The following is a 14,724-nucleotide window of genomic DNA, read 5'->3' on the forward strand; positions in this document are numbered from 1 at the left end:
AACTTATCTAAATATTCAGAAGAAAAATCTTCAAAAGATGGAATTTGAACATTCTCTTCATGATCATCAATCATTGGAGGCTCATACAATCTCAAGTTTTCCACATTCACAACAGAATAAATTTGCATATAAGGTGGCAAATCTAATCGGAAAGCATTGTTACCAATCTTCTCCAAGATTTTGAAAGGACCATATATGATTGGCTTGATATTTTTACCTTCACCTTGAAGTATTTCCTTGTTGATATACAACCAAACTTGATCTCCCACTTGGAAATCATGATCAACTCAATGCTTGTCATGCCTTTCTTTGTACTTTTCTTTGATTTTCTCAAGCTACTCTTGTACTCTTTGATGCACTAGTTGAATTTGTTCAATGAAATTCTTGGCCTTGTCCACATCACTATGTCCATCTACTGCAATATCTTTACCAAATATGAAATCCAAAGGAGACTTTGGAAAATAACCCAAACAAGCTTCAAATGGAGATACTTGCGTAGATGAGTGATTGGCACGATGATAGGCATGATGAATGTAATGAAAATGTTCGTCCCAAAGTTTATGATGCTTACCACAATAACCACAAAGGAGATGCACTATTGTTCGGTTTACCATTTCTGTTTGGCCATCAGTTTGTGGATGAAATGTTGTGCTCTTATTCAACTTAGTGTCGATGAGTTCCCATAAACTTGAAGAAAACTTCCCGACAAATTGAGAATCCCCAATCATAAATAATAGAAGTGGGCAACCCAAAGTAAACCCATACATTTTGGAAGAACATATTTGCGGTCTGTTCAGTTGTAACATGTTTCGTACATGGCATCAACACACACATTTTTCTAAAACGATCCACAACAACATATAGATAATCATGACTTTTCCTAGACATTGGTATACCCCCCACAAAATCCATAGAAATACTTTCCCAAGGACGAGAGGGAATAGAAAGTGGATTGTACAAACCCAATTTCCTATTGCTAGGCTTGCTAGTAGCACACATGGAACATACCTTTACATATCTTGAAACAATTTCATTCATGCGAAGCCAATAATAATACCTTTGAATTTGTGCAACTGTTTTGCCTACACCAAAGTGACCAACAATAAGAGAAGTGTGGGCTTCCCTTGTGACATTGACTCCTTCACCCTGCTGAACACACAACTTGCCAAGATGATACAACTACTTGTTATGGACATGATAATCCAACTCTTCAACATGATTGCCTTGAATCAAAGTTGCATAAACATTTTTAAAATCGTCATCTTGAGCATATATTGTTCAATATAACTTTCATGCATGATTGAATTATGCTTAAGAATGACAAATGCATTAATAATAGGCCTTGATAACATATCAACAACTTTGTTGTATATACCTTTCTTGTACCATATTACCAAATGAAATTGTTGTAGGAATCCCATCCACGTTAAATGTCTAGCTTGTTGTAGATTGACTTGCGATTGTAAATATTGCAAAGGTTGATGGTCAATATGAATAATCATTTCTTTACCCATCAAATAGTGCTTCCATTTCTTTATGCTTTGTACCAAAGCATACAACTATTTATCATAAGTTGGATAGTTAATTGCCGCATTGTTAAAGGTTTCAGAATGATAACAAATAGGCTTACCATGCTGCATCAAAACTACTCCCATGACATAATCACTTGCATCAGTTTGTATCTCAAATGGCTTCTTAAGATCTGGAAGTGCTAGAACTAGTGTTGTATCGATTTTCTCTTTCAATGTATTGAAGGATTTCTACTGCTTGCCTTCCCACTGAGAGACCTGCTTCACACTTTTCAAAGCATGTAATGGTGCTGCAATGAGTGAGAAGTTAGCTAAATTTTTCTCCAATATTCGCATGCTCCCAAAAAGTTCCTAACTTCGGTTACATTGTTGGGTTTAGGCCAATTCACAATAACTTCAACTTTTGAGGGATCAATCTTCAAATCACCCCTCCTACAATATGACCCAAATAAACCAAAGAGGTTTTTCCAAATTCACACTAAGGTATCTTCAAATACAACTTCTCTTTCTTCAAGACATCTAAAACTTGTTTCACGTGCGTGACATGCCATTCATGAGTCTTACTAAAAATCAGAATATAATCTAAGTAGACTAAGACAAAATCATCAAGGAATGGTCACAACATGTCATTCATAACTCTCATGAATGTTGCAAGTGCACTGCAAAGCCCAAACGACATAACTAACCATTCAAACAGACCTTGTTTTGTCTTGAAAGCAGTTTTCCAAATATCATCTTCAACAATCCTTATCTAATGATAACTGCTTCTCAAATCTAACTTAGTGAAGTAAACAACATCCTTTAACTGATCTAGCAAATCATCCATGCAAGGAAGAGGATAGTGATTCTTTACCGTGATCTTGTTCAAAGCTCTAAAATCCACACACATGCACCATGTACCATCCTTATTTGGAACCAAGACAATAGGAGACCCACAAGGAGATGTGCTAGGCCTGATGACCCCTTTATCGATCAACTCTTGAATTTGCTTCTTGATTTCCGCATTCTCCAAAACGTACATTCTATACATGCTAATATTTGGAAGAGGTGCATCATGTTGTAGTGAATCTCGGGTTGGATTCCTCTTTTAGGACGCAACCCTTTAGGTTCCTGAAACATCTTGTCATAAGTGTTAACAACTTCAACCAAATCATGCTTGAGTTTTGAATTACATCCTTTGAAAGCTTCAAATTCAACAATATCTTTAGCTTTAATCATCAATGGTGCAAAATCCTTACTAGCATTTACAAGCCTTTTCATCTTACCAACACCTACAAGAGATAAGTTCATCTTCTTGCGATGTGCTCTACCAATATACTCAACTCCATTTTAAAAAAGATGATATTTGTTCTCATGACAATAGAAAATGGCTTTTCGGTCATACAAGTATGGAAGCCCTAAAATAATCCTGCATATGTCAAGTGGTACAACATCAAGCTCTACCTCATCAATAAAGTTTGCAATGATGGCGAATTTGAGTTTACATTTTCTTGTCACTTGCAATTTGGCATATTGACATACCCAACCCAAAGGGTAAGGTTTATTATGAGGTGTAGTTTCTAGATTTAGTTTCTTGACAATAGCTTCAGAGAGAGGGTTGACTTGGGATCCACTATCAAACAAGGTATCAACCTTAGTATGTTTTGTAATGACCTTGATATGGAAAAGCTCAATTATTTCTTTATCATTCTGAGACTTAATAGGCTTACTAAAAGAACTAATACTTGCATTAGAAGCTTTATATTTCATTCACATGGCTTTGATTTTGGTTTCATCACCTGAATCAGATCCTAGATCTTGTTGAGTTATTGCAACAGTCTTTTGTTTCCCCTTGTTATTGAACTTCTTTGGTCTCATTTCTGGATGTAGTTTCCAACCATGGTCTTCATCATGGCCTTCTTTTGAGCAATGTTTATAGGTAAGTTTCTCTCCTCTTTGTTGACTGTAGCATTCTTTTTTCCTTTGCCTTTAAAATTCCCCTTTCCCGTGTCTCCAAATTTGGATGGCTTCTTGCTAGTCCCTTGAGGAACATTCTTCCCTCTTGCTTCTAAATGAGTTGCTTGAACACATTCTTCATCTAGATTGGTGGGATTAAACATAAGTATAGTATGCATCAAATAACTATGCAATCCACATATGTATTTAAGGAGAGTGTCTTGTGAAGACAAATCAACACCCAAGATTAAATCTCTTCTTCTAAATTCTTGCATGTAACTTTCAACACTCTGACCTTTAGTTTGTCTAAATTTTTTCCAATCCATAATTGCTTTTTGCATATAAGCTAATGGATAAAATTGCCTTCTTAATGCAGCTACAAAATCATTCCAAGAAGAGATAATTTTACCACTTTTATTCAAATCTTCTTGAGTTTTGGCCTCCCACCAAATGAGGGTTGCACTTTCCAAACGAAGAGAAGCAAGATGGACCTTTGTAACATCATCCTTAATCTTTTGAATCCTACAATAGAATTCATTTCACGAATCCAATTATCCAATCTTTTAGCATTTACTTCCCCATTGTACATATGAAATTCAAACTTGACATCAAGCTTAAGCAAAGGAGACTTAGCATGTCCTTTTGGAGATCTAGGAGGAGTATGTATAGGTGTTGAAGGAGGTGAAGAAGGAGGTGAGGATGGAGGTGAAGATGGAGGTGAAGGAGGAGGTAGAGGTGGAGGTGGAGGCTTGCTCCCATCGCCACTGTTACATTTTATTGATTAAAACTTTCTCCTTGCAACCTTGTTGTCCTTTCATTGTACAACACTTCAACCATCTCAGACATATCACAAGAGCCTTTCTAAAAGCTCTCTCATCCTCAGACATCAACTCAAGTCCTTCTTCATGTGTTATGATTAGTGGAGGTTTTGGAGTTTGTGGCGTCCTTGAACCCATTTGAGGGTTTGGTTCCTCAAGCACTCCTTCTTCTCTTCTCAACTTAGACCTTGTAATCATTCAAAAACAATCAAACCTTCAAAAAAACCATGCTTTGATACCAAACTAATCTGAAATTAAAAACTTGAAGGTTTCTTGAATAAGTTTGCAAGCTAGTTTATGTCTTGTGGGCAATGGATAGAAATTGCAAAAGCACATAAACTTAGATTTTTCAGTTAAGTTTTGCAGATATAACCTAAGAAAAATAGACAATATGCAGTATCACACAAACAACAATTTGATGACGTAGTTCACCCCTCCTGGGCTACATCTTCGGGTCTAACTTCCAATGTTGGCCCTTTATATTATATGCTCGAATTGTAAATTACATCAACATACAATGCTCAAATTACAAAAATAATGCTTCCATTGTGTTAATAACACCCAAAAACCCTGTGTAGACTCTTCTTGGGCTCAAAAAGGCTAAAAAATGATGAAGTTAGGCCTCTTTCTCTATTTCTCTCCTATTTGTTCTACAAAATGATAAAACTGGCAAACCAAGCAACAAATTCCTCCTTTGATAGAACCACCAGGCGACAAATCGATGCAGAGTGGCGAAATTTCTTCCAAAATTGGTGCATTTTGTCGAATACTTAATTGCACTAATAAGGCCTGAGTGCTGATTCTTTAGCTCCTTTTGTTGGTCATATGGTGTGTAATATGGCTAGGGGTGCATGCTAGAGGCTGCGTGCCTGTCGACTCCACCCTCTTGGTCATATGTAGTGCCATGTGTTAGCAAGCGGGGGCGCATGCAAGGTGCCACGCACCTCACCCCTCCATTTATTCCACCACGATTACGTTGGTGTTGATATGACATGGGGCTAGGGGCCAACTTCCCGCCCCCGTTCGCCATAATGCTCGGTCACCACTCGCCCATATAATCGAGGGTTGGGACCATGTGCCTCCCCCCCTCCGCCAATGCTAAAATATTTAAAGTTTAGATAATAATTCGCCCAATAGATATAATGAGCACGCCCAATGATTCAATGATTTGATAGTTGGTTAGTTGCGGTGAGGTCGTGGGTTCGATTCCTTGACAGATCGGTCGAACGACCCAACAAAAATTTGGCACAAATCCTGAGGGTCATGTGGTGCTTCCTTGTTGGTCCACCCAAAATCAAACAACCAATAAAATTCCACCACCTAGCCTGTACAACCTGCCATGTGTCAATAATGACATATATAATATCTCTAATTTTACCACTTGTTCGTTCTGTCTACCACTTGTAGGAGGCTCAGTTCGAATCTGATCGTTTCTGTGAGAATACAAAGGTATTCTCGAATTACTCCAGAGCCTCAGGACAAAAACGAAAGGCTGTCGAGCAGTGACACTGCCATCATCAAAAGCTACAACAGGAGTTGCACGATATTGACACGTATTGCACATTGTACCATCCTGTCAGCCTGCTGACGTTAGTGCCACGTCACTATACGACCTGCCCAGTCAACCCTGCAAGTTGACTTTTTTGTTGTTTTCCAAGAACTTCATAACACAATAACTTTCACATACGGTGTCGGATTGAGGTGATTCAAGCGTCGTTGGAATCAAAACAATGAGATCTACGGTTTAGCACTAGTTTCGAGCAATTTTGAGCACTATGATTTTTGAGCATATTTTTGATACCCTTGATCAACCTAATTGAAAGAAGATACAATTTTGTAGAAGAGGTCCAGAACTATAAGACATGGGCAACATGACCTTTGGCAGATTAGGTTGAAAGGGCAACTTCCAGGCAAAGCTAAATGGCACACCCAAGAGAAGGTGGAGAAAAAATTTCCTCACCTCCTTCAATAGAAGCTTATGGGGACCAAAAGCCTCCCAAAATGGGGAGGTGTAATCCAAATTGAATCATTATATTGTTTGTCATACATATTGATGCTTTTAAAGTGGAAAAAGTGGAGGAATAAGTTCATAGGACCATTTTTACCGGTGAGACCTAGTTTAGAAAAACGGGGTTTGAAACCTTTTGGGAACATTTTGAGGCATCAAATGATGTTTTTGGGGGTAAAACTTTACCGTTTTAGCACTACATATTTTTCTCTTATTCTACGCATAAAGACCTTTCCAACGATGCAAGAATCACATCAATTAGAGTTCGTATGTGAAAGTTATGCCACTCAAAAGTTGACCTTCTTATTTTCACCACCATAGTTTGAGAGGATGCCACATCAACCCCATAATTCATGGAAAATGAGCTAGCCATGTGATTATGACAAAGAAAACTCTAGAAGAGTTTATATTGCAACTTTGGTTAAGAGTTGAGGTAGTCAAACCTAACCACTAGTAGGTTATCGAGCTATGTTATAACCAAGCCACTAGGAGGAAAAATGATTCCATTCTTTCGAGTGCCTTTGTTCCATAGCTGAGCAAAAATAACTAAGAGGGATAAGAGATAGAGCACATAAATAATATTTGTGCACTGTAGTAGCCCATGGACGACATGCCATACTTCTTTGTACTCACAACCATATTTCCGTTTAGAGAAAGAGAGGAGGGACCTCACCTTCCAGTTGGGTTTTTCTCCCTAAAGGGTTTCCCAAGTCATATCGTGTGTCAAATGTGTTTGTGAGTTTTTATTTCCTCGTTCTCTATTTCCTATATAATTTTAATTCGCGTGCATACACTATTAACAATAATCTACATATCAGTAAATCTAAAGAGAAATAAAGCTGTAATAGTGTAGATATTTTCATATTTTAAATATAATTTTATTAGATCTGTTGTGACGAACTGTTCAATGAAATATCCATGACAATTTACGAATCATTTAATAAAAACAATTCGTGAAAAAACTTTAAAACAAATTTCATTACCTCATGAATGGAAGACCTTTAAAACAAACTTCTTTTATGAGAATTTGATTGAAACCTTAATAATAATGGATTGTTGTAGATAGTAATGACCTTCCATGAATTAAATAACATGTTGTGTATTCCACGGGATAACATAAGAAACATCCAACAACCTTGTGACAAGCGGGACGATCACGAAGGTCATTGAGAGTAATGGTGATAATGATAGAGAAAGGGTGATACAAAGCTAAACGACATGTAAAAGTTAGCGACAAAGATTACATCAAGCAGATGAAAAGGGCAGAATACATCTGTTTAAAGAAAGAACCTGTCCAATAGGTTATTTTTAACGTGGACGTTAAAATAAATAAATAAATAAATATATATATATATATATTTTAATTTTTTCCAAATTGCAAATTCTGATATATATATATATTTTAATTTTTTCCAAATTGCAATTTCTGATATGAAAATCTTAGGAAGAAATGCATTTCACTTTTAAATGTTCTTTGCCTGACTCTGCATCCGTATTTGGCACTAGGGTAATGACAAGATGAACATGACCGCCAAATTTCATGGACACTCATGTCTCCCCATTGAAAAATTTTTGATCCGAACTTTGATACTTGTGAAATTCATATATCTCTTTTTAACTTGAAGATCCACCCGACCTGTGATTGTTCTCTCGATTTAGGAATTTTAAGGCGACTCAATCGATTGCGTTTACAGTTCAACAGAAGCGAAAGTGAATGGTCGAGGGAGCTTAATGGAGAACAGCAATAATGTTGTCGTCTGCGACAATGGGACAGGGGTAAGAAGCTTCATTGCATGTCAGGTTATGATAAAATTCATTGGCACACCTTTGCAACTCGTTCTATTTTTATTCAGAAATATAATCACTGCACATATCTCTCGAAAGCCCTGATTTCCTTTTTCAGTCATGGCTTACACAGGCATCCCATGTGTCGAAGCATTATTTTTATATTTACTGTACCTATCAGATGAATACTCTGATTGCGCAACAGTTTACACTAGCTGCTATTCAGTGCTAACTTCCGGACCTTAAAATAAAAATAATGAGTATAAGGATACAAGATGCCAGATCTCGGTTTTAACCATTAAAATCCTTTTGAATGGGCAGTTGGGTTGTAGTACGCAATGGTGTTTGGACCCACACAGTGTTAGGTGAAACCAAGCTTTTCCTACGATAGGACGTCTACGAATAACTGAATTTCGGCCTAGTTGAGTTTATTTGACGGAAGTACAGCTGATCAGTTGGGACCCAAATTCTTGTCTTCAGTTGTTGTTGTTGGATTGCAGCAATTGGAGTAATTTGGCCCTCAATATCAAGCATTGACACAGTCGAAAAACCAAAATAAGAATATTGATGCTTTCCCCAGCTCGGGAGCTCGGGAGAGCGGGTGTGTTTTCTGCCATAGTCAGCGGTGATAAGTAATTCTTGGTCAAAATCCCTTTCCCTGAGATATGTCACAAAGTGAACAAGTGTTCACAACTTAAAATGACACATTTGTAAATCGTTGGTTCAATGGCTCTTTAAGATTTGATTTTCAATAGTTCAATCCATGATGGGTATGCTGCAAGCTTTTATCTCTTCTCATGTCATGGAACCTATTCTCAGTAAGATTATTTCGTAGAAATTTGGATGATCATATTGGCATAAGTTGAAATAGATATGTTTGCAGGGATTGCCGAGAATCGAGAAATCATCTGGTCTGCTCTTTGTTGATTATCGTGGTAATAGGCCACTGCCAAATTTGAATCCAAGAATTTGTGATGGCCCAGCATGAACACAGCAATTGGATGCCTTACAATATCACTTTCCTACAAGTTCTGGGAACGAAGCTTATATATTTCGTTGGATCATTTCATCTTTTTCATTTCACATCTCTAACCAGTAGTAAATTATGTTGGTTCTTTTTGGGAGTACAAGTTAGGTGGCTTTTGTTTTTGGTCAATAATTGCTTCATTGTCATAAAACATTGGCTTATAAGAGCATTTCCTGTTTTACAGGACTCTTAATGCCTTTAGATTCTTGTCGTAACACCGAGTTGCTGTTCTTCCTTGTATTCACTGACATTTACAATTACTTGGTGAAATTTAACCGGACCTTTTTCTACGTTGAACAACAATTACGCTATTGCTTGAAAGTTGACCTAAATTTCACTTGAAGGCAACCGCAAACAAGTGGTTTTGTAAGTTGATTGCTTTTCTTTAGACATTCATAGTGAAAGTCAATTCATCTTTTTTTCCCCGATTCCCTCTACAATTGTTAACATCTGAGGTACTCACGATTAATAGGCCGTAGGCATGTTGATGTCTGAAATTGCTGTATACTTGCCTCTTCCCTTGACTCACAAATTACAATTATATAGTTAAACCGGTGTAAGTCATATCCTTCATGTATTGGTACAACGATGCCATGCAAGAGTGTAACATCCCCATTAAATATTGTACTTAATGCTTTTATGACAACATCTGGATTTTGTAAAATGGTAGCTCAAGGCAAAGGTCCCTTTGAAAAAATGGATGCATTAGTAGGTGTGCAAATATTTCTTATATTGTGTACATTCTTAAGTCATTGGGGAACAAACCAAAACTTGAGATGCAAAGTAAATTAAAAGACCCATGGTCTTGATTACTTAAGGATGAATACATCGGGGATTTATAAATTATAATATGACAAGTGGAGTCGATTTACCTGCCTTACTTTTCAAGAAGCAAGAAAGCAGGTGGAGAGAGAAAGTTGTAAAAATTTAAAAATCTCCCTGATGTGAAATTTGCAACTCATTTCTATGAGGCCTCGGATATACATCATAGAGTTTACAACATTGGTGATGAAACTAACTTTTTCAACAGCCTTGCAAGGAACTTCAAATCTGCTCACCACTACTTCTATGCAAATTCAAGTATGTAAACACTGCATGGACTTCAAGCATAGATCATTTCAGCAGACCTTTGGGAAAGATCTATTTAAATACACAGATCTGAAAATTACTTCAATTACAGTGGAAATATAACACAAGTCAGATCTTAAATTCTCATTAAGCATGCTAAAACAATATAGCATTCAGTCCCACTGTCGTTCTAAATCAGCAAACTAAAACAGCCATGAAACTTGCTCAATACATAAGATATATCAGGTCTGCAATCACAAATTTAGGACAACAATGGCACACTTCATAATATCACAGTAATGAAGATAAAGTACAATACTTTTGTCGATTAGGTTTCTTACCCCTCATTGCATGAGGGGTAAACTTGAGATTTTTATCACATGAGGGAAGTGTGAAATGTTACTGACTTTAAGACTGCCATATATGAGACATATCTGAAGAACACAACAGCAAAGCCAATGCCACCTATAAACTCGATATGCTCATAACCATGTGGACAGATTTCTTTAGTTAAAAAAAAGTAGTGGTCTATGCTGATGTTGCAAACATCGACATTGGGGTAAAATCGACAAGAGTGAGTGTCGAATTGCCTCAGCTCAGACAAACATTTTCGTATTCTCTAGTTCGCATGTGCGCGCAAATAGGTAGATCTGCATGGTCTTTTAGCAGATCAAGTGCACAGAAGGAAGATTGAGTTATCTTGGAGGTTGATCAATTGTTTTCCTGTGGTGAAAGGGAAGTTCTCCCTTGTAATTTTTTGAAGAAAACCCTTTGCTGAAGCTGATAAAAGGCACACAAAGTTGTAGGTTTTCTTCGGAGTTGGGGTTTCTTGGGTATATCTTGTGTTCTATGTGTTGAATGTGTTTGTCTTTAGATTTATTATTTATCTTTTGCTGTGCATGCTAAGTTAGAAAACTCAGTGTATTTGCAATTTAAGTTTCCAAAACAATAATTGTTTGTATTTTTGGTTTTTACACTTAAAAAATTGCGAATCGGTTACTGGGTTTTAAGGAAATCTAACATCATTACTAGAAATTGCTTATGGAGAAATTTGGTTGGAGTTTGTTGGAAACATTGAGAAGGGGGTGAATCAATATTTCACTTCAATTAGTTAATTTTAACTTCACAGGGCATTAATTATCATTAGCATTAGATCAAAACATAAATTAACAACACCATTCAACGGTGCATAACATCAAGGACGGTACATAAGAGATTTTTAGGTGGAAACCCTTTTGGGAGAAAGACCACCGAACACTTTTAATATAGGTCTTTAATGATTACATCAACAAGAAGCCCCAACTTCTGAGATTCTCCAGCGACCATTGGAAATTGGCTCCAACCCCTTGATTTATCAGTTCTAACTGAAAGGATGCTCCAACACCTTGATTTACTAGCTCTCACTGAAAGGACGCTCCAACGCCCTGATTTACCAGCGCCCATTGGAAGGACGCTTCAATGCCTTGGTTTTATCAGTGCCTATTGAAAGGATGCTCCAACACCCTGGACATGCTTTGACCTACCTTAGCACTACCTTGTGGCCCTGAATTGTTCTTAGGCTCCAACCTAAAGGAGACTTTAATCTCTGCCTCGCACTACCCTACCACCCTTAAGATAGAAGATAAAGGAATAAGATAGACTATACTGTACTCAATGCTCCAACCATTGTTGTCAATAACACTGCTGCATTGTAAATCTGACATTGTTAAAATTGGCAACTAGGGCCAAATTCCACCTTGGGACAACTCATTTGATGGAGATGATGATTGCATTAAATTCCTCTTTTCGTGAGAGCCAAAATTGATATAAAGATCATCTAATTTGGACAAGCAGAAGTGTGTTTTTGAATTTATGCCCACACATGTGCAAATTGTTCAGGTCGGCCACATCATCATGTAGGCTCATGAAGCCCAATGGATGTGACTCTTCACCCTCAACGACTTGTATAAATACAAGTGCCCTCTCACCTCATTTGGCATCATCATCACTCACACATTCTTCTCTCTCCTTCTCTCATTGGTTCGTACAACATTGGGCATTCTATCTCTCTCACACATGTGACACAAAGAGGTCGAATTTCTAGACAAAATTGTAGGGCCAAAAATTTCAGTAGTTGACCAAGTTTGACCAATGTTGAACAGGGACTTTTTGACCAGTTTTGATTGTGATTTTTGGAGGACTATTTACTGGGCACAAAAATCGAGAAAAATTGGGCACTTTGACCAATGCTGGCTTCAGGGTTGACTGCAACTTTGACCGCAAAAAGATATCGCTGATTTTCTCTCTCCTTTGACCAAATTATGAAGGACTGTTTCCGGTTGTCTTTGACCATCAAGGAAGGCCAAATTTGACTGAGGTTGATTGAGCTCAAGGAGGCAAGTTTCACAGATGCGTTGACCATCTGTGACTTTCTGGTTAGGGGTGAGTTTGACTGCAGAATTGACAAGGTTGTTTTGACTGTGATTTGGAAGTCAATTTTACTTTTGTACTCTCTCTCTATTGAACATTTGATATAATAATAAGAACTGATCAAAGGGTTTTCCCCACATTGGGGTTTTTCTCTGGCATTCGCCAAATCTGGTGTCCTCTTGTCTTGGCTTGTCTTCTGCATTTTGTTTCATGTTCTATCTACTTTTACTGTCAATGTGATTAATGGTTAATGGGATTGCTATTGGAAAATTAAATTGGAAATTGTCATTGGGCTGTGAAAGGAACATTAAAGTAATTGTGCTAAGCATAGAACATACCATTGTTAACTAAAATTAACAGACACTGTACAATTTCCTTAGGAAGTACAAGATCATGTTGGCCCTCTCCTAAATATCAAACCCTAGTCGCTCAGAGTAGCAATTCATTCATCAACAACATTCTTTCTCCTCAATCATGCAACAGATTTGCAAATTTCTCTCTCTTTGTAGCTTGAAACCCTAGCTCAGTACTACAATACAAAGCTCATTCAACCATGGAGGAATCAACACTATAATACTCTGTCTTGGCTATAAATAGTTAGCTTAACCATTATGGTCTACAATAAACAGAGTAACAAAATGCTATAGTTCTCAGTAAAACCATCTGTGAAATCAACTTGCTCAATCAGTGTTGTCAATGCACATTGTCACAACATTGTTTCTACCTCTTTCCAATAGTCACTTGTTATATACAATTCTCACAACACTGGTGACATCAACTTGCCATGCTTGGTCCATAAACCTTTTGCTCAAAAACATTGTCGTCAATAAGACTTGTCAAAAACTAGTACATAAACCCAACCACAATAAGCTTCCATTCTCTGTCATCAAGATGCACTAACCAATCCTTGTTACAGGAAACACCTTAGCTACACATTCATTGATTATGCATTTAGTGTTGAAATTTGATGACTAAAAAGTTTCATGCAATCCCAACCCGGTTTTAATTTCACCTTATCACTCCCATTCAGTTAAATGCTCTTTCCCATAAACATACATTCAACATATAGAATTCCGGAAATGAAATTTTCAGATTAAAACACATGGGACTGCCAACACATGCTGAAAATAAATATGGACATAAACAGACTAGTAGCACACATAAAATTACACAGATTTTTGGTCAACTTAGACCCAGGGAAAACCCCTTCAATCTTCTTCGGGAAAAACCTGTTAGAGAGCTTTTTCAAATTTATTTATCTTTCAAGTTCAAGAAAAATACATTTGCAGACAAAACAAAACAGTGAAATACAACTTATTTCTTCAGCCCAAAACTCCTTGAAAACTGTGCCCACTTTGCCTCGATTCTTGTGCCCACTTGAAGCTGAAAATATGTACTGTATGGATACGACTGTACGGACTGTACAAATTTCTGTACCGCTATACGGACTGTATGATTTTTTTTCATATTTTTTTCTCGAACGACGTGCAACTCACAACATTCAATGTTGTTCATACTGTACTTTTTGCTGTCTTCTATGCCTCGATTTCCGTGCCCAACTTTGCCCAGAAATCACTCCTTCAACTTGTTGCAACAAATTTCTCCTTCAGAAATTTTCTCCAGCTCTCAACCTCCTTTCTCCAATCTGCTCATGAAGAATGCATGCAATCTCTTTTTTCTTTTCCCCCCTTTGTTTCTCTAATTGACTTTTGGACAACCCTAAGATCTAATGGCTTAGATTCATTTAGTTCAAGGGATGAGAATAAATGTGCATTTAATTCTCACTTTCTATTTTTTAACTCACCCATTAAATAAAGTACCCACATTGTACTTTAAGTCTAAAGTCACTTTTCACTTTATAATTTAACATTGACTTTACCACTTATAATGTCATTTTCATTTATAAAGTCACACTTAGGAAAATAATTATTTTGGACACTTTTCCCTAGGTAGAGACTAACCCATGGGAAACCACTTGTCCAAGGTACATTAAAAGTCAACACTCCCTCTAATCGAGGAAAGTGTTTCTCACCACACCCAACTTGTCCCTGAAATGGACATGCTTGCCTATTGGCAAGGACATCGTGAGAACATCGACCACCTGCTCATCTGCTGATATATACTCTAGCTTTACTGCCCCCTTTT

At 37.2% G+C, this 14,724-nt stretch overlaps 1 protein-coding gene across 2 annotated transcripts in view; it reads left to right on the forward strand.

Annotated features, from left to right (window-relative positions):
• Positions 1–7,715: 7,715 nt before the first annotated feature.
• Positions 7,716–14,724, forward strand: part of LOC149203812 (actin-related protein 2) — a 240,248-nt gene continuing 233,239 nt past the window's right edge. The window contains exon 1 of one of the 2 annotated variants that reach the window (XM_089403570.1): positions 7,716–8,066. In XM_089403570.1, coding sequence (XP_089259696.1) covers positions 8,022–8,066 — 45 coding nt within the window. In that variant the 5' untranslated portion in view covers positions 7,716–8,021. The remainder of the gene's footprint in view (positions 8,067–14,724) is intronic. The other variant, XM_089403571.1, reaches the window with a different exon arrangement.

The sequence above is a fragment of the Pinus tabuliformis genome, chromosome 2_1, assembly GCF_031772625.1.
Source record: "Pinus tabuliformis cultivar Carrire ecotype Pingquan chromosome 2_1, CPIR1, whole genome shotgun sequence".
NCBI classification, from domain to species: domain Eukaryota; kingdom Viridiplantae; phylum Streptophyta; class Pinopsida; order Pinales; family Pinaceae; genus Pinus; species Pinus tabuliformis.